Source organism: Drosophila pseudoobscura, chromosome 2, assembly GCF_009870125.1.
Source record: "Drosophila pseudoobscura strain MV-25-SWS-2005 chromosome 2, UCI_Dpse_MV25, whole genome shotgun sequence".
Classification (NCBI taxonomy): Eukaryota; Metazoa; Arthropoda; class Insecta; order Diptera; family Drosophilidae; genus Drosophila; species Drosophila pseudoobscura.
Window position 1 is genome coordinate 27859199 of NC_046679.1, and position 25414 is coordinate 27884612.

At 38.7% G+C, this 25414-nt stretch overlaps 2 protein-coding genes across 19 annotated transcripts in view; one reads left to right on the forward strand and one right to left on the reverse strand.

Moving 5' to 3' along the window:
* LOC6897879 (diacylglycerol kinase eta) overlaps positions 1 to 2960 on the forward strand; it is a 44382-nt gene extending 41422 nt beyond the window's left edge. For all 7 annotated transcript variants that reach the window (XM_003736833.3, XM_015182725.2, XM_003736834.3 and 4 more), the window contains one exon: positions 29 to 2960. In XM_003736833.3, the coding sequence (XP_003736881.3) occupies positions 29 to 337 (309 nt within the window). In that variant the 3' untranslated portion in view covers positions 338 to 2960. The remainder of the gene's footprint in view (positions 1 to 28) is intronic.
* A 305-nt stretch (positions 2961 to 3265) lies between these two features.
* The window catches only part of LOC6897882 (altered inheritance of mitochondria protein 21), a 30288-nt gene continuing 8139 nt past the window's right edge, over positions 3266 to 25414 (reverse strand). For 3 of the 12 annotated variants that reach the window (XM_033376503.1, XM_015182731.2, XM_015182729.2), the window contains exons 3-16: positions 18282 to 18396; positions 18074 to 18204; positions 16675 to 16791; positions 15154 to 15469; positions 12862 to 12922; positions 12323 to 12587; positions 12142 to 12260; positions 11894 to 12075; positions 11664 to 11837; positions 10043 to 10192; positions 8271 to 8915; positions 6265 to 6489; positions 6095 to 6208; positions 3266 to 5591 (exon numbers count right to left, since the gene is read on the reverse strand). In XM_033376503.1, coding sequence (XP_033232394.1) covers positions 5332 to 5591; positions 6095 to 6208; positions 6265 to 6489; positions 8271 to 8915; positions 10043 to 10192; positions 11664 to 11837; positions 11894 to 12075; positions 12142 to 12260; positions 12323 to 12587; positions 12862 to 12922; positions 15154 to 15469; positions 16675 to 16791; positions 18074 to 18204; positions 18282 to 18396 — 2874 coding nt within the window. In that variant the 3' untranslated portion in view covers positions 3266 to 5331. Of the gene's footprint in view, positions 5592 to 5653; positions 6209 to 6264; positions 6490 to 8270; positions 8916 to 10042; positions 10193 to 11663; positions 11838 to 11893; positions 12076 to 12141; positions 12261 to 12322; positions 12588 to 12861; positions 12923 to 15153; positions 15470 to 16674; positions 16792 to 18073; positions 18205 to 18281; positions 18397 to 25414 lie in introns of those variants that run through there. The other 9 variants (XM_003736836.3, XM_015182734.2, XM_003736835.3 and 6 more) reach the window with 8 other exon arrangements.

The window sequence follows — 25414 nt, forward strand, 5'->3', positions numbered from 1 at the left end:
TGTAATCTTTCTTTTTTATGTCATCCAGCCCGATGGTCGTCGCAAGTCCAGACCCTTCTGGGTACGCCTACGCTCTGGATCCACCGCTGGACAGCAACAGTTCAAGGTACCCATCAACAACACCCGCGAGGCAGCCAACAACTGGAGTGTCAACGAGGTGGTCACCTGGCTGGAGACTATGCAACTATCCGAGTATGTGGATAGCTTCCTGAAGAACGATATTCGCGGCAAAGAGCTCCTCACTCTGGGTCGTCGTGATCTCAAGGATCTAGGGGTGGTCAAAGTGGGTCATGTCAAGCGCATTCTCCAGGCCATCAAGGATCTCAGTGAGAATTAAAAATTGCATTATGTATAACGAATGGTTCCTGTTGTTAAGAGAATTAAGGATACGAGAAGTGAAGGTCTACAACCGGCTAGTACAAAGAAAATCAGTCTTCGAAACGTGCTCTTAGAGTTGGAAGAGATATGAGATATGTATATGGATATATGTAGAAGAGAGTGTATAGAGAGTGTACAGGGAGAGTTCAGAGAGTGGATGGGATTGCTATTTTTTTTAGAGGGGACAACCAATGCATACAACAATCACTAATTTTTAGGCTAGCATAGCTAATGTCATGGGTATGCGGGAACCAGAGCGATAAACGAAAGAACACGACGATAACGATAAGAAAAACGATAAACGTAAACATAAACGATACAGTTTACCGATATTCTTATATATGTGTAGGCATAGCTGAGAAGTTTTGTAAACAAATTTCTGCTCTTAGAATTGTAAGATACCCCCGGAAGGAAAACAAAAACTGAAGTAATTTTGATGTTTTATGTGTACTTATGTCAAATTCAAGGATTACTCAAAAAGTAATTGACAGTTTAACGAATTTAAACGTAGTGGCACATGCAAGTATTCAACAACAACCAAACAGTTAGCTTTTAAGTGTTTAGCAATTCAGCCCCAAAAACCTAAACCTAATCAAAATAGATGAACCCGCAGTTAATCCTAACACTTACCTTTTGAACAAAATCCCAAATAAACCGTATCAAAAAAATCCCCAGATAATCATCTAACCTTATGCCTAAAACACAAATATGATTCTAAATTTAAAAGCAATTTAAATTTTACAAATGCAAAATCCAATGATATGCATTTCTAAAGAAACCCCCAAAACAAAACAAAAAACCAAAACCAATCTCAACGTTATATTAAATATACTTGTACTTATATATAGTTATTGGAAACTAAATTTAAATGTTTACCCCCTACTGATGCTAACCTTATGGGCATATACGAGAAGCATTACTCTCGTAGAAGCTGCAACAAAGAAAAGTCTGTTAAAAGTGTCATTTTTTGTGGTAACCGAAAGCAACTCTAACTTTTTTTATTTAAATGAATTTAGTTGTTAAGTCCAGCAACGTTTTTTCAAGCATAAGTTTAGGTAAGAACCCTCCCCTGGGCGGGGTCACCTTCCCTGGTGCCGGATGCCAGGGAAAACCCCCCTTAAGAACAAATTCATTTTTGGTACTATATACAATGATATGGTATAGAAATTTAGCTAGCATTGGGAACACGGAATTGGGTGTTCGAAAAAACCTTTTTGGTATATCTTTTAATTGTTTAATTTTAAGTGAAACTAAAGAAACCAACACAACTTTTATCAAACAAAATGAAACGTTTAATTGTTAAGAACAAAATTGTGCTAAATATTTTGATAAGTCAGCCCCCTTTTCGATTTGAACCATTACGTTAAACAATTTCTCTTCCCAAAATATACTACATATACATATATAGCTGCATAATGAGTAGGTTTTAGGTAGTCCACAGATCTACATGACCCCCTGTCGGTGCTCTTCAAATGCTTGCTCAAATGCCTCCCATTGAGCGAGTTTTTGAAGTGGCACAGCCCCAAAATCCTTCCGCAAAGATAGTGTATATATAACAAATCACTTGAGCGACGTCTATAATATTATATTTTTTGATATATAAGTATAAATGAGCCCAGACCAACTCGATTGATTTGTTGTAGTCCCAAAAACAATCCATGTACTATTTCTTCTGTCCCCAAAATGCACCACTAGCAATGCCCATGATTTTTAAATATTCGGACACATATTTGTGAAACTATTTACGCTTAAAATTAATCTAAATAAATAATAAATCAATTTCAAACCCTAAATTAAGGCTAAAATCAGGAACTATAATAAAGCAAACCCTTGATATAATACGAAAACAAACTAAATCTAAAATTAAAAATAAACGACTAAGAAACTAACGAAAAACACATTTAAAACATTTTTTCGACACATGTATTTTCGAGCAAACTTTAAGAAACTTAAAAACAAAATTAAATGAAATCATAATACAATTGAAAATAGTTATAATTTATATATTCTAAAGTATATACATATATCTGATCGGCTATTAGTATTTCCCGAATACAAAAACTTATAAGTTAGACCCATTATCAAACTCTAATCATTTCTCCTTAATTTTACTTTCAAAATACTGTGATAACAGCTTTCTATATTCCTGTAACAAACCAAAAAATTTAATATTAAAACATAAAAAACGTAATATAATTATAATAATTCATAAAGTGCAATAATAACTGAACCCAAAGTCTTATAGTTCGTCTACAATCAGTAAAATTAGGTAATACCTATGAAAACCATTTACCAGCAATAAGTGTCTAACAAAGTGTCTAAATAATTAATGGAAATTCAAATTTAAAAAACCAGAAAACCCAAAAAAAACCTTTCAGCTAATATATAAAGCTGTCTGTCTGCAAAATTACTTAAAGTCCCAGATAAAACCAGAAAAACACCGATGATATTGTAAAGTTAAAAGCAAAGCCATATAGCAGATAAATACGAATAACTACTACCCACAATAATACAGCAATTATAATAGAGAACATTTTCTTGAAGAAAAACTTAATACCAGCAATAATAAAAACAAAACACAACAAAAATTTAGTTTTTTTATTCTAGAGTGTGAGCAGCCTTGGGGATAAGTATGAATACAAATTCAAATTCCTTGATATATGTAGTTCTCTACAATTGTTATTAAAGGCCTCTCGTCCTTTCTGATAAAGGCGATGGAACTGGAACTATTTTTTCCCCACTTAAAAAAGCATTTTGTAAAACGTTTATATGGATTTTTCATTTATTTGATTCATACAATTTTTATAATCAGTTTTACCATCACTTCATTTCTTTTGGTTTGGTTTTTGCTTTTCTTTTATTATATATGTTTTCTATTATATGATTCTGTTACTTCTTCGTCCAAGTACATATATAATTATATTATATCGTGTTATTTAGCATTTCTATCAAGGCTATTTGGTGTGCCTTTCTTTTATGACAATTTCAGAAAAAATCATCAATCGGTTTTGCATTTTTTATTAATTTTATATAATGGGTCTTTTGTTTTGTTTTTTATTTAAAATTTCAGGCGCATTGAGGCGTGAAAGTCAAATGTAGTTCTCATTTTGGAATGTCTCAAACGGAAATAGACTTATTTGTGACCCTCATATAAGTAGTTCTAAAAATTTATATTGGTTTTTGAAGAAGCCTTTTTTGTGGTGCGCCTTTGGTATCGATTTTGTAGTGGGTATACTTTGTTGAAGTTTTAGTTTTTTATTATTTCTCATTTCATTTCCTTGGTAAACAAGCTAGAATGCATATCAAGTTTGTTCTTAAGTAGATTCATATTAAAGTTGCCTAAAATTTGTTAAATACGATAGTTTAAAACTAAATGAGTGTCAAGTGTTCTACTTGTTTTTTATATCCAACTGTAACTGGAAGTATAATTCAGTTTTTGTGTGTGCATGTTCCTGTCTTTTTGTTTGGGTTCTTTTGGATTTTTCGAAGATTGCCAGAGAGTGTCATAAGTTTTCTTAATCTTTTGTCTCTAACTAATGCATTTTGGAGATATTCAAATCGAATGAGAATCAATAAACAAATACATGTCTGCTCTGCGATGTGGGGACACTTGTAATATCTTGTAACTATTCATAGGGTTTCTGTAATCAACTCATCATTTTCAACTAACAAACAGGTCCATTCATGAAAAACATATACAAATATTCAACTGTTTAATAAATACCATTGAACTGTCTTTCTCAACCATCTCCTACTTCTTTTTTTTTTTGTGATTTTGGTTTTTATTACTATATTTTTTGTATTAAAAAATATATAGACAAGCAACAATTAAGCTCAATACTGAAGTTAATCACACAACTTATGGGTAATGAAATTTTAACTTCAGCGTACAGGGAATACGTTTCTGGTTTCCTTTTGGTTTTGGTTTTTCTTTTAGATGTATAACATTTAAGCATTTCCAGTTTCGCGAAGGAAAGTGATGTCTGGCAGATACACATGAGGAAACGAAATCTAACAAAATTCCCATACATCAATCATCAATCAGCATTTCTCAAAGCTATGGCCCTTTGGGAAGCATTTGTTTTCAATCAATTAGCGCTAAACTTTTAATCAAAATCTGAATATCTATCTTTCATATTTGTCGACTATTCAGACATACATATAGTTATAGTTATATAAGAAATGTACGTATGTCTCAAACTAGTTTCACAGCTTTCCAAAGCATTGTCCCTCATCGCATCCTTCATTTCAGTTTTCATTGTGTTTGTGGTATTTTAGTATGTTTCCCGTGTGAGTGTTTTCTTCGTTTTTCTAACCATCATTTGCCATTTCTTTTTTCTTTACTGTTTTCTTTTAGCCAAAAATGTTTCTTAAATTATTGTTAGTATCGTCTTTTATTTGTTTTGGTTTTGTAATTCATGTGCAAAATCTATTATCAACTTTTTATTTTGGTTTTTGACGGATCAGCGTAGATCACCTTTTATGCATTACCCAAATATACGGCTTGGTTTTTGCTCGATTAATGAAAGTTACAAAAATGTGAGATATATTTCGTATTCACTTTTTGGACGGGTCTTTGCGGTGATGTTTGTCCCATTTTATATATTTATTTTTATGATTGCATGATGATTTCGAAATATTGCAAAGTTCTCTTGGGGTTTTCAATGCAAAACAACTGTATGATGTTTTTTTATTGTTTTTTGTGGGGAAAGGCAGTGAAAGTCTTTTGTAGAAAATAATTTTAGTAGGTGTTCATGCAGATTCATGATATTGCTATGAAATCAAAATGTTCAAGCATAGTCAAAGTGGGGATTTCGCATAGCTTTTGGGTATTAGAGAGAGTATTTTTCATATATGTTTAGGTATTGCATAATGTCATTTTTGTTTGTAGGCTGTAATACGTATTATAATTGCTTGCACTTTCATGCTTTTCATGCGAGTGTCTGCTGTCGCCTAGACACTCTCCTCCTTGCTGGCGCTGGTGCCCCAGAATCGATCGAAACGGTCGCGTGCCTTCTCCAGGACCTCGGCCGCTGTGGTGCGAGCCGTCGATCCAGTGCCCGTTGACGAGGACGATGACAGGACCTGATCCTGCGGCTGATCCACCGGCTGCTGCTGCTGCTGGCGCACAGCTCCACCTGGGGCCGCATGGGGCGTCAGGGTCTTGCCATAGACAGCACCTCCACTGGTCGTGGGACTGGACGACTTCCAGGCTATGAGGATGGCAGTGGTTTGAGAGGTTTGGATAGGGGGGGAGATAGTTTTGGAAATAGTGTTTATGTTACGCAAGGAACTACGTTTATTTTTCGATACGCTATGTGATTGGCTTGCACTTTTTAATGTTTTTTAGGGGTTTACAGAAAGGCGGAACTTTGCATTATATTTACGCTTATTGAGAGATTTTGGCTTGACTTTTGCTGGTGTTTTTTTTTTTTTTTGTTTTGTTTTGGGTTTTGAAGAAGTTGAACGTTTGGCTAACGATGATTTCGATTTTGGTATTTTGATGATGGTTTTGTGAGTAGCGATACATACATATACATATACAGATACATATATAAATACGAGTTAATATATAAATATTTGTAAAAGCGATTCGACTTGGTTTGGTTTTTATGGTATTTTTTGTTGGTTGACTTCGTTTTTTTTTTTTAGTTTTGCTGATACTTTTGGTATGGAAGTTTTTGCGTTTTTTATTGAAGCGTGCTTAATGGCTTACCGTCCATTTTAGCCTGTTCGGTTAGTTGTGGCGGTGCCGATTGTGGTGGCGGCGGTGGTTTCTCCACCGGTGTCGATGCTTTTATCTCGCTCTGAGGTCGGCTATAGTTCTCCCCTGAAAGTAAACCGATTTCAAAATATATTCCACACCTAAAGACATGTATACTCTACCATCTTTGACATTCTGGGTAACCGTAAAGGTCTTGCCCGTATCCAGGGGCACGGTCCAGTTCACTGGATCGGGCGAACGCATTATAATCTGCTCTGGGGACTTCACCCGAGTGGGTTCTGGCGGTGACTTCACCAGAGGTTCCTCGGGAACCTCGGGGACCACTGGCGGCTGTGGGCTGCAGCTGGAAATGGAAATGGCAGTCTCACGACCATCCTCGCCATCGTCTGTTGGTTTTTGCAAAATATCCAAAGAGATATATCAATTTTGGCTTTGAATTCATTTTGTGGAACGATTGAAACTATGAAAATAACTTGATTATAGGCGCATTTTTTTATGTTTGAGTTATATCTTTATATCGTATATGCTGTCGCAGCTGTAGAACTTCATAAATATCTTCTTTTTATTGTTAAGCAAACTTTGTGATTGAGTTTTTACTGGTTAGTAGTTGTAACAAAAAATCGAAAATGATATATCATAGATCAAACGAAAAATGTTAAGGGAACTTAGGAGAACTTAGGTATATTAAGCCGGAAGCTTAAAAGGCAACAAAATTGTTAGTAGAAATTAATCAAAAAATAATAGAATTCTCTTGCTATTTTTTTTCTTTTATTTTTTTGAGATTTGTATAAAGCGCACAACATGAAAAACCGGCATGCCACAAATTCACAAACAGACACGCAACATTTAAAAGCGTGGAAGTTCTATAAAATGCAGGGAAATTAGGAGAGGAAATAAAGTTTTTTATGTTTTCTTATGGCTGTTGTTTGTTGGGTGAAGAATGTAAGAGGCAGAGACGACAGGCAACAACGACGATATCGACGACAGCTGGGAACGACAGAGTAGTACCTCATATAAAAAATACCCCTTCATAATATTTCAAACAAACCTTTAAATGTACCATTTCTGTAACTCGTTTATACTCAGAAATTCTCAGAAAGTCTGGAGAATCGTGTAGAATGTAAGATCTATTAACTTTGATTTAATTTTGTGATGAAAATGTGGTGTAGATCTACAGCTATGTCCTGTAACTTTTTCTAAATCATTTCTAAGAAACTTTCTGCTAAAATATATATCTTTTCTTCTAGTGTCTGTGTCTAGTATTGTGTTCAAGTGTTTCACTGTAGAATTATGGTATTCAAAATCAAAGTATGTATAAGGGATCTCTAGACAAGTATGTTCACTACTTTATAATTACAATATACATACACAAAAAAGAAAGAATAGTAGATTACGAGTACAAGGAGTAGTACACACAGAACAGAGATTTATAGCCATATAGAGAACACAATGAAAAACTACAAATGATGAGACGCATAGTACTATATAGGAAAACGATCTTAATTCAATATGTACATAGAAACACGGCTGGAATACACAACATTTACAAACATTGATGACAACAACAACTAACATTTAATAACAATGCATTTTGCTCTTTGGTTTTAACCACAATTGTTTGCAAGATAAGAATTTTGGGTAATTTAACTGCAATTTTCATTGCATTCAATTTAGATGGTGGTTTTCGTGATGGGTGTATTCGAAAATTGTCTTTTTTCGGGCCAGTGGAATAACGAGGTTACAATACATTTTTCAACACAATTCTAAACTACAAAATGTTTACTATATATATTTGTAATGCCAATCGATCTAAACACACACATGATTCCACATGGCTCGGGGCTTCGGAACATAAAACATTTATTGGGGGGAGGGCTGTATCTAATAGTGGAGCCCATTCTGATGCCAATTCGGTAAATGATAAAATGGTGTACAAACAGTTTTGGCCAAGGTGTAAAATGCTCAATTATTAATAGCTTTTTTGAGATAGTTTTTTCATTTTTTTGTTTTTTTTTTAGTTTTACAAAAGTTGCAACACAAACATTTCGCGCATCAGATGTCATTTTACAGCATTTTCCGTATATAATTTATGTATTTTTTGTTTATTTTTTGGGATTTTTATTTGAAGAGATTTCAAGATTCAAGTTTTCGGTGAAACTTTACTCACTTTCAGCCAATTTTCTATCCTGACCTGGTACCGTGAGCCGTTTGATGTTGATGGTTGCAGGCCGGATGGGATTTTGAGACGAGGATGTTGCTGATTGAGCTGTTGACTGAACAACAGGTTGAGATGTGCCTTCTCTGACTGTGGCCGTGCCCGAGGCTGCTGTTGATGTTGCTGCTTGTGTTTTGTCTGATGGGGCAGCAGTCTTTTGTTGCTGCTGCTGCTGCTGTTGTTGTTGCTGTTGTAGTTGCTGTTGCTTTTGTTTGTTCTGCTGATTTTTGACACTATTCGTCTGACTACCGCTACCAGCACCAACAGTACTACCAAAACCAATGCAACTAATATTCGATCTATCTTTGTCTGTCTTACGCATTTGCTGTTGTTGCTGTTGCTGCTGCTGTTGTCCCGATGTTGCAGATGCCGCAGATGATTTCAGAATTTTGTTGGATCTGCCGGGTCCATGGGTTGTCTTGGCTTGTGATGTTTGCGATTGATTGGCATGAGGCTGATTAGCATTTAAAGTTGATTTTGTTGCAGATGCTGCTCGGATTGCTGTTGCAGTTGCTGGCGGCGCAGAGGCTACTCTACCATTAGGCGGTGGCAGGGAACTACTTTTAATGCGGGATTGGAATGTTGTGGATAGGGTGGCTATAAAAACGTAAGCAAGTTTTCGGTTTTTTGTTTTGGATATTTTTCGTCGTTTTGCATATTTTTTTTTATTTTTATGATTTTTAAACCGAAAACAAAACGCACATGAAAAAAGTATATGGTTAAAAGTATTTTTTTATTAGAAAAGTTTTCTTTTTGGTTTATGACGAATCAAAAATGCAATCAAAGCAAAGACTAAAAAAATGTCCATAAAATCATAATATCAAATTAAAAAAAAAATGAAATGAACACAAATGAAATTCTGTTAGTGAGTACACGTTTGAACTTAGTTTTTGGTTAACAATTTCTAGTTGTTAGTAGTACTTAAACGGGAACATCTATTGGAACGCTGGGGATTCATTGTTGGCTGAGAATATCTCATTAGTTAATACTTTTCCCCTATTTACGTACATATTATTAACAAATATTACACAATATCTAGGGCTGCTTTAAAAGCCAACAACGTCACACACTTAGGGTTAGTTTTTTTTTTTTGGGCAAAAACGGAATACAAACGAAAAAACAGACGCAACAACACTCAACTGGATTTGTTAGTTTTACTTTAAATTACTTACAATTAAGTTTAATTGTTTTATTGTTTTAGTTTTGTTAGTTAGTTTTGTTAGTAGTTTTTTTCACTTCAACATGCTAAAACTATAGATTGTTAGTATTATGTTACTCGAAAGAGCAATCAAACGCTTCATTACAAAGAGAACGACGAAACAGAACTCAAGGAGGGGGAACTAAACGAATATGAAACAATGAAAAACTGCATGACCAGAGACTAAACTAACAGAAATGTTCAAACAAAGTACTGGATAATGATTCTGTAATTATGTTAGTTATTAGTTTCGTTAGACACTTATCTAGATTGTCGATTGATTGAGTAGAGGAGAGGTGTGTTCCAAAAAACTAACTAAAACTGAGAGTAGATCTTGCAAATCAAAATTAAATGAATGCAAAAACCAACGAAACAAATACAGAATCAACACATGACATTATGCAAACTAGGTCTAAAGTAAGTTCCAAACTAAAAATAAAGGCAATGAAGGCCTCGTTACGTCGCTGGGGAAATGTGGGAATGTGGGAATGTTTCGGTAGTGCTGCTCTATTTTTGGACTACTTACATGGGCGTGTCTTACGCTCGCTTCCGGCCGCTGTCGTGGCTGAAGTCGGTGTCTTTTTGCGGCTCGCCGGAGGGGCCTGTGAGGCCGACCGTATCTGTCGCTTCGGGGATTCATTCTCAGCAACGCCCGGACCCACCGATTGGGAGCGTGCTGCAGACACATCCCCAACATGGACACACCGAACAAATGAGGATGGTTTCGTTTTCGATTTTTGGTTGTTTTTTTGTTTTGTTTTGTTTTGTTTTGCATTTAATTTCGTTTGGTTTTTATATTTTTTGAACGATTTTTGTTGTATGGTTGGTGGTGGTGGCGGTTTGATTGATGATAAAAGTACGGTTTGGTATGTTTTAATTTCAAAAATTCGCATTTTGGCAGAGATGTTCTTATGATACTTTATGATTTTAGTTCTCTCTACTGGTGAAGTTTTTGTGGGGGTGTGAATTATTGTATAGGAGAATGTGTTCTTTTTTTACAAGGTACTACAAATAAATACTCATTTAAACCCTCAATTCTGGCAGATTTATGGTCGTAAAGTGAGCTTTGAGTGTAGTAGATCGCTCGGCTGGTAAAATAGTCAGATGTCTAGCGCCTAACAAATATTTAAAACGATTTCTGACGACCTGTATATCCTGTTGCATACCGCAATCGTAGCCTGAATTCTTATTAAAATTATGGATTAACTTTAGCAAATATACAGCCACGACTGGAATCCCCCAAGATTAGGTTCTATTCAAAGCCACTCCTACTCACAATATAAGCTATTTAATCAACAGCTTAAGCAGTTTCCATTTGAAATATAATTTCTTGACTCTTCTAAATATCTATGTACATATATACCAATCAATTCCCGTTTACAGTCTCTGTGTAATCGTGTAATGCTCTCAGTCACTTTACAGCACACTTCAAATATCACTTTAATCACATATTGTATTTACAACCAATTGTCAACCTATCATCAGGCATCTGCTAATCAAAAAACAATGAAGCAATATATACACCGATATAGCGATATGAACATGATGGCCACACATCAATGGAAGTAGCCTTAACTTAAAAATACAAAAAAAAAGGACAGAAGCTCCATTACTTACAACCCATGAATGTAAGTATCTGCAAAATGTTCTCTACAGACATGTTTCTCGAATGTATTACATGATTAAAAACTCGTTTTTCAAAGTAAATAGAAATATAAATACTTTAAACAAGGAAACTACATAAAAGTCTGGTGCAGAAAATCTCATAGCCCAACAAGAAGTCTTCGGTGCACACTCGAAAAGGATGAGAAACGAATTCGAATCCTTAGCAAGGAGTGGGATGGAAAATATATATGCAAATCAAATGATGGAAGCATTTGAGCAAACTATGGCAAAAACGGAAATCATAGGATAACAGGGCGTATACTTATTGTTTGGAGCGTGTGTACAATTGTTTGTTCTGTGACAGCTTCGGTGTTGCACTTATGGGATTGTGCATTTTTTGTGTACTTGTGTCATTTTTTTGCTTAGAAAGTAGATATTTCTATTTTGGCTATGATTAACTTTTCGGTATAGGATGTGTATATTTGTCTTCTTCTGAAGTCGAGAGAATAAATAGAAGAGGCAAAAAAAGGATGGCTACTCACATTTGAGAACCTTCTTGGGACTGCCCTTTTGGGGGCTGCCTTTCTGGGGCGATCCATGCCTGGAAAGGGCTGTCTTCTTGGGGCTACCCCTCTGCGATTCCGACTCCCTCTTGGTTATGGCTGGCATCAGTTTCTCGCGGGTGGGCGAAGGCAGCAGGGCTCCCTCTTCCACATCTGAAAAGGTGCTACCATTAGTGGTTGGAAGAGCAAAAGCTAGGGGCTGGACCAACCCGGACCCGTGGTGCGTTCTAAATGGTGGCGTATATTGCTAAAACGTGCTGGCAGTGCTGAAATCTCATCTTTATTATCAACCAAATAGGCTTGACCAGGAACTCGGGGTTTGAGTGGAGTCTTCGGCAATGGCGCTGATTTCTTATTATTTTCCTGATCCTTCTCCTCCTTTGTAATGGGTCTTTGATCGAGGATTTGAAACGGATATTATGTGGGGTATATATAAGGTTCTATTATCAGGTATTACCTATGCACAGTCGAAGCCAAAGATAATGCTGAAAGTGAGCTGCGCCTTGAAACCTGATCCCACAGATCCTTCTGCTTCTTGTACAATTCCGGATCAATCTCCCTGCCCCAGCCACGGCTCTACCAAAGGAAAATCAAGTTTGATTTAAGTAAAATACATACATGAGAGGTCATTGTCATACCTTATATTCCCCTGCCTTTTTGCGTAGTTCAACCATGTCCTTGAACCACAAATCCAAATTCGGTTTAGAGTGCGGCGGATCGGTGCCATTCATGACCACCACTTGGCCGGAATCGGCCCCATGTCCATGCTTATTGTCCACCACATCCTTGAAAGCGGCATCGGTGAAGCCAAAGTTCTCCTTTTTCGTGATAAAGTGATTTATACGCTCGTTATCGTATGCCTGCGAGAATGGACGCGCCTTGTGCTCCACGATGGTCACTTGTCTGCAAAAACACAGCCCAGGGATCATTAGCTTAAGGGAAACACAAGACAATCTTTAAGAAAAGGGGGACGACTGTGCATCTCGATGGCGGTGGCTGCTGACATGCAACACTTTGCAACATGCATGTGGATGAGTGGGAGATTGAGATGTGATGCTGCTGATTTCGGGTAATCGGGTCTACATGAAGAGGACATCATCGAATGAGAATGGCAGAAGCTCTGACGGTCGATTGGGTTTATCTAAAGTGAAGTGAAGTTAAGCAAACGTGTACATACTTCTCGTGCGTTTTTCTATCATCCGTATCGCTAACCAACGGCTCCAACTCATGTAGAGTAGCTGAAAGCACACAGATATGAAATTTAATGCTGCTATCCATACACGATCGAAAGCTTTATACAGATTCATCCTGCATGTACATTAAGATAATCGAAAATATATATATAGTATATTAATAGGAGAACTAAAGGTGGAAATAAAGGAGCTTCAGTAAACATTAGTTTTTCTTTTTCTTTTTTTTTTGCAAAGTGTCTAAGTTGTTGGAACTCAAGGGAACAAAGTATTAAGGTGATCTCTTATTAATTGTACAGCAAATAAATGAGCCGGAAGCAGCGCCTTGGTGGGTGGGTTAGTGGTTTAGTGGTTCAGTGGTTTCAGTGGTGGGTGGCTTTTACTTTTCGGGTGTTTCTTTGGCAAATGCAAAAAGTAAAAACTTTAAATCAGAATCAAATTTGTGTGTGTTTTGTGTGTGTGTGGGTGTTGGCATTGAAACAAAAAAGTAAATTATATGTCGAAAATGACTTGGTTGAAGCGTGTTTGGCATGGGTTTTCCTTCAATTTTGGGTTTGCTTTTTTTGTTTTTAGAATATAGAACGAAATTCAAACCAATTTGTTTGTATATTTAATGTATAAATTCGAGTTGAATGCACCTTATTAGTAATATTTTTTTAGTATCTGTAAGCACTACAGCCAATGGGTTTTGTACACTATTTGAAGCTCGTTTCGCTGTAAGCTCAAGGCGTCGCAAGACCAAAGCAGTTTTTGCATTTTGAAGCCACTAATTTTTGTTTTCACTGCGATGCAGATGCACTTAACAATTTAGCAGATATATATGTAGAGTAGAGGAGGGATAAGGTGGTATTTCTATTTCCGTTTCCGTTTGTCTTACCTATGCGCTTGCACTGTAAATTTTGTTCGGTTTTGTTTCGGTTTCAGTTTTTGGAGAACGTTCATGTTAAAGCCCCCTGCCAATATCCCTGACTAAATGAATATATGATATATAGTACGAGTATGTCATGACTGACTGATGGATAGTTTGTTCTTGTGGTATGTGGTATGCTATGAGTCTCTAAAAATTCCGTTTCACACATGCAATGAAACTAAGGCCAACAACTCCTATTCCTCGAAACTGAACTGAAAATACTTATAAAGGGTATGTATCACACAACCTCTGCGGCCGCAACATGCTCCGACTACACTTTTGCTAGTTCATCAATCGATCCATTCATCACGATTAAATTGCATTGATATCCATCCACTCACAATCCATAATTCCTTCTAGTTGAAGCACGTACTCGCATTCGTATTCGAGTTCATTTGTGGACTCATTCAAGGCAATTTATCGCTTAGCATGAATACAAATTTATGTGTGTGTTTTTTTTATGGTTTCGTTAGCACTAATATAAATGAAATTTCGTTCAACACTTACGTCAGCTTTTGGCTAAAAAGATATTCTTGAATGTGTTTTTAACTTTTGTTTTCTTCTTTTCTTTTTTTTTGTTCTTTTGTAAAGGAATTTAGCATAATTTCGTTCTATATGAAATAGATTTGAAAGACAGTAAAAGTATTTTGCTAACTGCTTGAAACGAAAAAGTAATCATTAGTCCATAAAAGCGATCAACGAAATATTGGCTTGTATATACAGAAATCATACGAAAAATAATATCAATAAGTTATACTAGGAATATTACGAGTATCTATCTTAAGGCTGAGAGCACTGTATACATATATAAAGAGCTATATATGTATATGATAAAGCATAAATTTACGACGACGTGTACATAAAAAACTTGATTTGATTCGCATTTTTTTTTTCAATAAATTGTATAAAGGGTTTTTTTTGTGGCAGTGCTGAGAGTTAGAGAAAAGTTTTAGCTACATTTACCAACACTATTCAACAAAGATTTCTATTACGTTTGTTTTTTTTTTTAGGTTTTTGTTTTTTGATCAATGCTGCTGCCACTGCACAAATTTTTCATTTAAAAATCATCTTGAAAAATAAACAAATTTACTCTTTCCACACACAAAAAGGTTAGTAACGAAAGTTAGTTTTTGTTTCGTGAATTAGTTGGTTACGTAAAGAAAATGATTATAAATCAAATGGAAATTCATTTTAGTAGTACGCTCATTCTTGTTTTTGGATTGTTTTTAGTATTACATATAGAGTATTATTTGAAAGAAACTATACGCTAATAGGAAATGTATTCTTTATCAGTTTTTTTTGGTTTTTTTTTTTTTTTGGTTTTTAGTATTTTAAATAAATGCTTAGCGACGACAATTTGTTGTCGCACCTTCTTTCTGATTTGTTGTACGTTTTTTATGCACCGTTGGCAGACCTGCACCCATCACCGACTGATGGGTGTGACTGTGGCCGTGGGTCTGGGTCTGGTTTAGACTCTGATTCTGGCTCTGAGTGTGACTGTGGCTCTGACTGGATCGCAGGGCGCCCAATGAGATACTCTTTCGAGGGTAATCGCCGGCCGCGGCCTTAGACGTCGCCTCGCCGCCGCCCTTAATCCGCCGAACATTCGGCCAAACGAATTGCAGGCGGTACTCTGTGCTCAGTTTTGAGATGGTCTTTCGAAATAGGCCATTTGACTCACCCGCCTGTGAAATAGAAGAGCAGAAATCACATAACGCAAAAGGGGTGACAAAATTAAGAGGGGAGGAGAGGAGAGAAGAGAAAGAGAAAAGAAAGAGCATTGCATTGTCGTATTGATTGTGAGCACAAGTTATATAAATACAATATTATATTTTACGTAAATATTATCATTATTATAGTGACGATGATCAGACCACACATGTAACAAAGAAAAGATGGAGACGAGACCGAGTTTTCAGGCATGGAATGGAGAAACGGAGAAGCGGGGAGAACGAGAAAGAGAAAGAGAAGAAATACACACAATACAAGTATAAATTGTAAATTTTGAATATCTATCACTAATTGATGGTTTAGTATTCGGTTTAGAATTATTGATTAAATCTGAATATAGTAGCACACTTATACTAGATACAAGATCTACATGCACTACACAAATCACAGACAGAACTCCTCCATAACGATACAAGTATTGAAAGTATATCAAGAATACGCCGGAAGTGCCTGAATGGTTGCAACAAAGAAATCGATGCAAACAACTTATGCAAATGTTGAAGAGTTCTGCAGATTAAAATTGTACATTCAGGTCGAGTACAAGGCTGACTATCTGTCTGTCTGTCTGTCTGTCTGTCTGTCTGACAACTCAATGGCACATCCACACACTGCATGAAAGCATGTACATAAAAATGTTACCCATTGCCGCAAAAGGCGAGACGAGTTACGGAATGTTCCACAACGTGTTCAGAACATGGAAAATGGCCAATAAAAGGGCCCAGAAAAGTTATAGACAGGAATGGCGAAGGCAAAACGGACATTCAGACTGATAGACAGGACAAGCGACAGGACTAATAGAAATTGTTGCGCCAGTCCCAGTCGCAAGTCCCGGTTCAATGGTCCGAAGCGCGTCCTATCTCTGATCGGAAATAAAAGACAGTTTTTTCTCGCTTTTCCCAGGGTTCTTTATGTGGCGCCACGAAAGAAGAGGCACACCAAATGATGGGCGTTGGCTTCTGCAGACATTTCCGATGGGAGTCCACTCCAAATGAGATTCACAAATGATGTCTGCAAACTGATTCCGACATGCATTTCATTCAAAACTCAACCCAAAAGCACATACAGACTCGTACATATATTAAAATACATAATACCCAAGTGTTACAGACAGATATTTGGGATAATGGATGGGAGCCCAATCCATTCAACAATTGTGTACCTGTTTTCTTGTGGCTCCATCGATCTCCGTTGCAGCGGGATAGGCACGTCCATTAGGCACAACGGGTGGTCCCTCCGATTTGCTGCGACGCGAAGGTGTCCCGCCCCGTCCCTCCGACTGCAAATAAATATACAGCACACACAGGATATATGTAGTACGATGTATAGTTAATTAGTTGGTCATTAATATTACGCATACGCCCTGTCGACGTGCGTCATCAGGTGAAACTCAATTAATTATGTATTGTCAGGGTGTGCATGATAGCACACAGACCTTACGCTAGGGCACCGCTATCTCAAATGTCCTTGCAACATGTGCTGCTCACTGTGTGCCTCATTATTAATTAGTCCAGAGGAAAGGACCCCACCTTATATAAGATTTTTTGTGCTCTGTGTGTGCGGTGTGTGCTTTTTGTGGCACTTTTATGAGCACCACACCACGACTTAAACGAATTAACCCTAATGCCAATCCCGGCGTAAAGGCAAGCCCCATTCATATGCAAATAAATATGCTAGTATATAGAATTCCAAACACAAAAAAAACTATGACCAGCAGTTAATACTCTTTAATTGGGAATTAAAATGAAACTTAAAAAAACCTTAATTATATTGAATTAAATTCAAACGTTTCCAGGCGATTTTTTTAATTCTTAATTATATGCAGTGACACCACATCAAATGTCAAACGATTATACGACTAACCAGATTATAGAGTATATTAAATATACTTCTTTCTATTGCTCTTTTGCATGCACTTTTTTATTTCCCTCATGGACCTCTTCAAATGTCAAAAGAGCATTAAGTTTGTGTGTGGGCCATAAAATGAAAATACCATTATGTGCTCATGTGGAGGTCCTTCTCTTTTAGAATTCAGTTCTAACTCGTCCACGGACACGGCAAAAGGCACAATAATTTTTGCATTTTTATATGCAGACATCCTAAGCTCCAGCTCTTCGTATAAGGATATGAATTTAAAGGAAAATTACGTGGTTGCATTAGGAAAATTAAACGTGACAAAATAACTGGGATCACATAAGGAAATACTGTAAAAACTATGGGAGGATAAAAGTAAAGGGCGTTAAAAAAGTTGTGAGAAAGCAATCTGGCATCCCTTTAATATAATGCATTCATTATCCTCCATCTTTTGTCCCGAAATATGTAACCAATGAGGAAACGCCTCATAATTCCAAGACTCTTCCTTTTCTGCTTCCATATTGACAACCTCATTTTATACGATATTCCCCACACAATAAATTTGCATGCTTCCCAAAGATTTTCCCAGGCAATCCCCATCCTTTCCCTGGCTCTCTGAGTGTAAGTATATCCTGCACCTGGCGCATTTTCCGCTAGGGAAAGGTCATGCCAAGGTGAAATATGGATTAAGGAATGGAGAGACTTACCCGCGCCAGACGATGTGCACTGGCTTCTCGTCGTGCATCTGTATATTCCGAACCTATAATAAACTCGTGCGATTTATATGCTAATTCTGGACATTTTTTCCGACGTGGCATCGACGGCTCATTTGTCGGACCTGCAAACAAGTGCGGAGAAATCCCAGATCAATAATGTGACATGTCCTCCAAGATAAATGTCTTTCAATCTACGCACCATCAAATTGACTTTGATTTTGATTGGGGGCTGGCGCCCGTCGCACAACCTCTGGCCGCGAGTTGCCCGTAAATTCATGCCAACGATAAGTGCTCCGATACTCCGAGTGGAGCTGCTGGAAACAAAAGATATGGATAATATGTTAAATCAGGCATTAAATTGGGTATGGTTTATATACATTTTGATTCAAGATTGTCCTTGCTTGCGACAATGGTCGGTTTTAACAATTAAACAAAAGATTTCGAATGATTAACTATTAAGAGGAGTATTGCTGTAGAGGAGTATTATGAATAAACGATACGATACCCATTATACCCATACCCATTTTCCCCTGTGAAGCAAACCGACTTTAATTGATAGTTTTGGGGCTTTACAAATGTTTCAAAATATTCTGTTTTTCAAGTTTTATTGGGAAAACCATTGTAGAAGCTTGAATGGCTCCTGTAAACACGGGACTCTCCCTGTAACATTCTTCAACAAGATACCGGATACCCCACCATTAATGGAGGTTTCTCTATTCATAAAAATAATTACAAGTACCAGCGCACGCATGGCAGCCGAACAATGGAAACCAAAGTCCACGCCACAGACACATATGCCTGACAGGGAAATATTTTCATTTGCCATGGTCAGAGACAGCCCCGACCCGAGCCCCTTTTGGCCAGAAGCGAACCGAACCAATTGGCCAGTTAGTCAAACGGGTTTCGGGCGCTCGGCCAAACTGCGGTTTGTGTCGCATTTCAATGCAGCAAACAGTCCAGCTGTCCTCCCACTCCTCGCTCCATTGCGACTGCAGCCATTTGATAATTGCGACAACTGCCAGCAAAAAGAAAAATCCATATTAATAGCCAATTTTTCCACCAGTACTAACAGCAGTTACTGGCGTATTGTGCTACTGTTTTTATGGCCACGACAACCGCGTATCGATCCTTAGCCAAAGGGCTTTGAGACACTTGCATGTAAGCTGTAAATTTGGTTGAAAATTCCCCAGAAAGCCCCCCCAGACAAGCGACTGTCAGACATTTTCAGGACATTCTAGCGAAGCAGTCAAGACAGCAGTCGATTTAATTATGCCTCCACTTGGAGTGGAGCTCTTTCCCCTTTCTCGTTTTTAAGGAATTTATATCTACCGTGAGCTTAACTTTCGTTGTCTCCTTCGTCGTTTCCTGTTCCACTTTCTCTCTCTGTGTGTGTGTGTGTGTGCTTCGAGCGGAAAATAATTGGCTTCCAACACGCAATGTCAAAAGACAAAGTACATTAGTCATTTACTCTTTGGCTTCCTTTCTTCTCGGGTTTAATTTTAATTTTAAAACAGATAAAAAGGTAAGCTAATTGGCAGCCATCGTCAAAGGTCATGTAAGCTTTTAAGTGTACAAAAACAAATGCATCAAAATGAGTGACTAAAAAGGTTGCCATTGGTGTTGAATACTAATTTATATACAAATTTTTAAGAGATTGCTAGCATAGGATCATACGATTTAATGGCAAGGATGAGAGCCTTTCTATCTTCAGTGATTTCCCATTCAAACAGCTTTCAAGACAGTTTCAAAAGTCACTTAATAAACGCTTTAAATAAGGAACTATTTGTTTAATTTAATGCCTATTCCCTCGGCACTCAACGAGCCACATCTTCACTCAATTAACAACCATAATCAGACCACAACAAATCAGACCACACTCTCTCCCTCTCTCTATTAAGAACTTTCCATCAATAAACTCCCTTTCCCCAAGCAATGACCTCTTGAACAATTAACCCAATTGCTGGTAAAACCTCTTCTTCCGTCTAGACGCTAGACACTCCAGCTATCGACAAAGACTTCAACTCCCCAGAGCGAAACCGCAGCAATTAAAAACTCCATTACAAATCAATTCCTTGGGCAATAAATAAGGATTATTTGGCGGGGGGAAAGGCACCTTTAAAGGTGGGCCAGAACCACTCCAAATACTATATTCCGCCGGCACGCACTTCATGCATAATTCAGTCGTTTGTCGTGTGCCGGTGGCTCACTTTAACTGAATCGACTGAAGGAGTGCCAGCTACTGTGCCGCTATGGAGAGGTCCATGAAGAGGTGAGGCCTACTGTGAGGTTCGTTTGTCATACGAATTGGCAGTTGATGTCAGGGGCGTCGCCATCGAGCATGATGCTAATGGTTTCGATGGAGGACTTTGGCTGAGGTATTGCATGGGTATTTGAGTGCCACGTGTCCGTGTCGGGCTCCCACACCTGCCGCCCACACATTGTTAGGTACTATATTTATTGCCCATCCAATGTACTCGTGTCTCCTCGGCAGCTGCGACTACTATTTATCATGGGTCTGGCAGCACCAGAGGAAAAAACCTTGTACATATATTTCGCACCCTGATTTATGTTTCGTGGTGGCATCAATTGATTGCGGTTGCACTCTGGCATAAATATTTAAATATGGTTTTACTTTTTGGTAGTCTATTAAAAATGTATGTGCTGCAAACCGATCCGCTTAAATTGTGTGGGGAAAACATTTTGCTTAAAAATTTCCAACATTTATGCAAGAGCGAGAGAGCGAGAGAGAGAGACAGTCCCACCGCTGGGAGACACTTAGCCACAGACGCAGCGGCAGTCGGCAGTAGGCCTACGTGTCTGTTCAGTGATGTTGAAGTCCTGATAAGCCCAGTGACATCTCAACTATCCCGCAGAGAGTGCCCGGCAGAGCAGAGCGACATGAGATGAGGATGAGGGTTGGCATATTTTAATTAAAATTTTAAATTCAGAAGAGTTTAATTATGGTTTAAGAGGGGAAAACACTTTGAATGCAAGTGAATTTTTATAGCCATTTATATGGCCATCCAATTTAACTATCGTATAAATAACTAACGGAAAGTAAAGCGTTGACGTATGGCGGATATTATTTTGTCAACCATTGGTATAATTTGCCAGCCTTTAGATCAATGCAGCAATTTGTAGTTGGTTCTGGTCCTACAAATAACCACCGATGCCTTTGACCTCCCCCCCACAACAAACTTAAAGAATGCTTTTCTTGTTTATTTATGGGATATCGTACAAGAATGCCATATTTATCATAGCATACTTTCCGGCGTCAGCTTACACTGCACCATAATCCCCAACAAAACACCAACACACGCATACTGACCACATATTTATAGCTGGGACAGCATGTGTGTGTGTTTGTGTGTCTGTGAGTATTTGAAGTGTATCCGTGTGCGTGTTTAATCTACCCAAAGGGACCTTTCAAGTTTTATGCGGGCCAAAACAAGCAAAATGACACCTTAGAAGCATAGTTATCGCCTCCCAGATCCCCCTAGATCCTTGTTTTGCGGTAATACATGGACCCTGTCTGTGTGTGTGTAGGGGTTCGGTTTCTTTGAAGTGGAAACAAGCATTTCAGGGCAAGGAAAAGATAATTTTCCACGCCAAAAGGTTTGTTTGAAGAGTGTGCGGAAAGTTTGTTTCAATATATATGGTACTCCCCGATTCTCTATAGATCTGCCTTGGGTTAAACCTGAAGCCACGATAGATGTTGCACTCGAACTTCTACCATAAATTTGAACTTTCCCCCGTGTAAATGTTGTCCCCCTCCCTCCATCAAATAGTAATTTTGCCTTATCTTAAATGAATATTGTTCAGCAAACTTCCATTGTTTGTGGAACTTTTGGGGCAGCCCTCGCTTTGGTTGTTTGTAAAGTTTTTTCATTTACATTTAGTTTACGATGCATTTTTGCCATTTGACACCATTTTGTCTGGCAGAGACACCAGCCTGCGCTTTCTTTTATGGTTTCCACCTGGAAAACCCTCCGTGGCAGACACATGCATACAAAACACCTGCTCTGGTGGCCAGCTGTGTGGCTGACCGAGCGACCAGGTTGGATGTCTGCCACTGCCCAACTCACACACACACACACACACACACTCACTCTTTTCTGTGGTGCGTGCCTTTGTGCCACTGTGGTTTCGTTTAGCTCGATTGCTCAACTAACCAGCGCCTTCGGGCCCGGCCCTGGCTGGGCACTCGTAGACGGCTGCCAAGACTCGATGGATAGGCCTGGCTCTATGGCCTCTCTGCTGCTGCTTGTTTGCATTTTGTCTGCAGCTGCAATTAATTCACTCAGGATTGGCCCCAGGCCCCAGGCAGAGGCATGCCACAGCTCCTGGCTCAAATTTAATTGCCTGACTCCTCCCAATCTGCCGCCTGCCTGCAATGAAATGAGACAGGCCCCAAAAAAACACCAGCAGATTGACTTGCAACTGGGGCTCCAGAGGAGCATACAAATGACCATCTGGAGGTCAGCGCTTAATGAGGTGGTCCCGGGTCGGAGGTTGCCTTCATTAAATTAAAGAATGCCGCTCATTTGCATGGGCGATGCTCTCTCTGGCATTTTGCCTTCTTCGGGCCATAAATATGGATTAGGTTTCCCGCTGAAATGGGAGCAGAACAACCTGCTGACAACATTTAATTAGTTGGGAATTAATTTATACCCTTTGCGAGGTTTTTAATAAACTTGTACCCAGAAAGTAGATGTACAAGTTGTACAAGAAGAAATGAGAAAAATGCAGTTGCCTGAACTTTAAAATGGAATATGGAAAAGAGGGAGAGAGGATTTGGTGTATCTATAAGAAAGTATACCGAGATTCTGGTGTATAAATCAGTCCAATCATGGATTCATCAGAGTTTTCTTTAATAAGAAAGCAACAAAATATTCTCAAAACTGTTTAACTTTCAAAATTCATCGCCACACAAACTGAAATTGATTGCAGTAGAAACAAACTTTAGCAGAATTCTAGCACGATTTGCGTGCTCATCCTTTTAAGCGGTTTTCTGTTGCCACAAAACTTTGGTTAGGCCAATGTGCCACAGCTTTGCAACGAGTTGTGCAACAAAATTTAATGTCAACACACAATTAAGCTCTGGCCAGCAAAAAAATAAAGAGGAAAAAACAGCAAAATGGCGTTGAAAAGTTTCCATTAAATGCGATGCTCGCGGATGTTTGCTTTAAGCCAAAAGTCGGAAAAACCACACAAACACTGAGGGAGGGGAGGAAGGAAAACAGGGAGCCAGACAGGAACCGGAACGACTGACGTATGGGACGACAGCTGAAAAGTCATTTGTATGCAACCGCAAATCGGAGGACATTAAACTTTTAAGACGCTTTTATTGCACGTGTATCCTACCCCTCAATGGGTGGTCGGTCCTTCGACAGCTCTGCGGCTGTGTGTCCTTTTCAATTCTAATCCTTAGAAGAGTACCTTTCGACCGTATGGAGTGACGGTGACTCTGGCTCTTGGCTTTGGCTTTGGCTTTGATTTGACGGCTTACCGGTGACATGGCTGTCGATGTGGCAATGTGCTTGATTTATATGGCCGCACAGGCCAGGGGCAAATCTCAGTAGGAAGAGACAAAATTTCTGTGTATTCTACCCAGGAGCTGGGAAAACTCAAAAATATATTCATGCACTCCCAGGCACGTTCCTGCCACACCTTTCGTGCCACAGGGATACACAGGACTGTGGCACATGGAATATGAAAGTGGAAAGTTGCAGGAGTTTTCTTAAGTGCATTTGTGGGATTTCCATTTGATCTGCATTTCCTGTCTCAATTTCAATTCAGTCCACCTTTTTGTGGGCATTAAAATCCATTTAAGTTATCAAATTTCTGTCCCCAGACACCCGCACAAACAAAACAAAGGGCAACTTTTCACACACACTTGAGCTGGAAAATTGCAGCACTTCCTGCAGCAATTTATGCAGGCGCAAACTTTTCGCACCTCCCACCCACCGCCAGACAGAAGAGCGTCTGGTTCTTGGTATACACATTCCTTGCCCTTCCGTTCCCCTCCCCCCCCCCCCCTCCCATATTTGTGGATCTGAAATTATGTGCATGGCAGGGCCGCAAGCGAGCGGGAGGGGGAAGCCATACTTAATTGCATTTTCCTGTCTGTCCCTGGGACAAACTTCAAATATCTGCAGCCGACGCCAGCTTCAATGACGAGTTACTGGATATCTGTGCATCTGCATCTGCATCTGTATCTGCATCTGCATTTGCATCTTCTGTGCTCTGCTCTGCTCTGCTTGGCTAAGCGTTATTCAATGTTAAACAATTAAAATGAAATTCGATGCCATGCCACCGCCTTTGAGCTCTTTAACAAATGCAAAAAACCAAAGGAAAACTATTTTCCGCCGCTTGTGCGTGCTTCGAAGCGTTTTTTGTTGTTTTTGTTTTCCTGTGCAGGCGATTACCGCACGAGTGCATCTTGTCCCTGTGTGAGTGCGGGTGAGTGATTCTTTCAGTGTATACTCGTACCGGTATCTGTGTGTGCGAGTATCTGTGCAAGTATCTGTGTGAACTGCTGTGCTTAGTGCACTCATGTGAATAACGACGATGTCGACAAGGCGACATTGCCATCGATGGCACGCGCTTCGCTTACGACGTTCTAAGGTGCCCCGAATACCCTGCCATGTGGTTGAGCAGCAGATGGGAATCGATCAGGAAAAGATTGGTATTATGGAGCCATAAGAATTGGGAGATCATTAGGGCCATTGTTCTATCGAAACTCAATCATTGTCAACTACTTATGCCACTCCACTGAGATTTTTCTTTGGTTTCGTCATAAGAAGGTTCTAATTGCTCATTAAGAGCTTTTCAAACTCTCATAGTTCTGTTTAAAAGAGGGCATTTCCAAGTCGTTTTACTCGCAACAAATTTAGTTTCTTTCCACATCGATTGGTAGCGCTGCCTGTCTGTATCTAGCGATGTCTTCAATGGGAGACACTGCAGTGGAAAGCTCATCAAAAGAGTATTAATACACTCTTAAACTCAGAGCTCCCGAAATAAGATTTCCCCCTTTAAACAGAGCATTCCAAATTCGTTTTTAATCCACTAAAAAACGACTTAGCTTTCCACTATTTGTGGTGGCTTTCCTCTTCTTGTAGGGTGGGGTGGTCCTTCCTTTGGTGGCGTCTTTATCTGGCCGCCGAATCTGCTGGCAATTTACAATTCCTCGGGGCAGCAATCAAAATGCATTCCCCAGGAAAATCTCCACTTATATAAGGACACAAAAACTTGCGTCAGCAAAAGGAAAGCAAAGCGAATGCCCATAAAAGAAAAACCCAAATATGACGTCAACTTCATCCACTCTCAAGC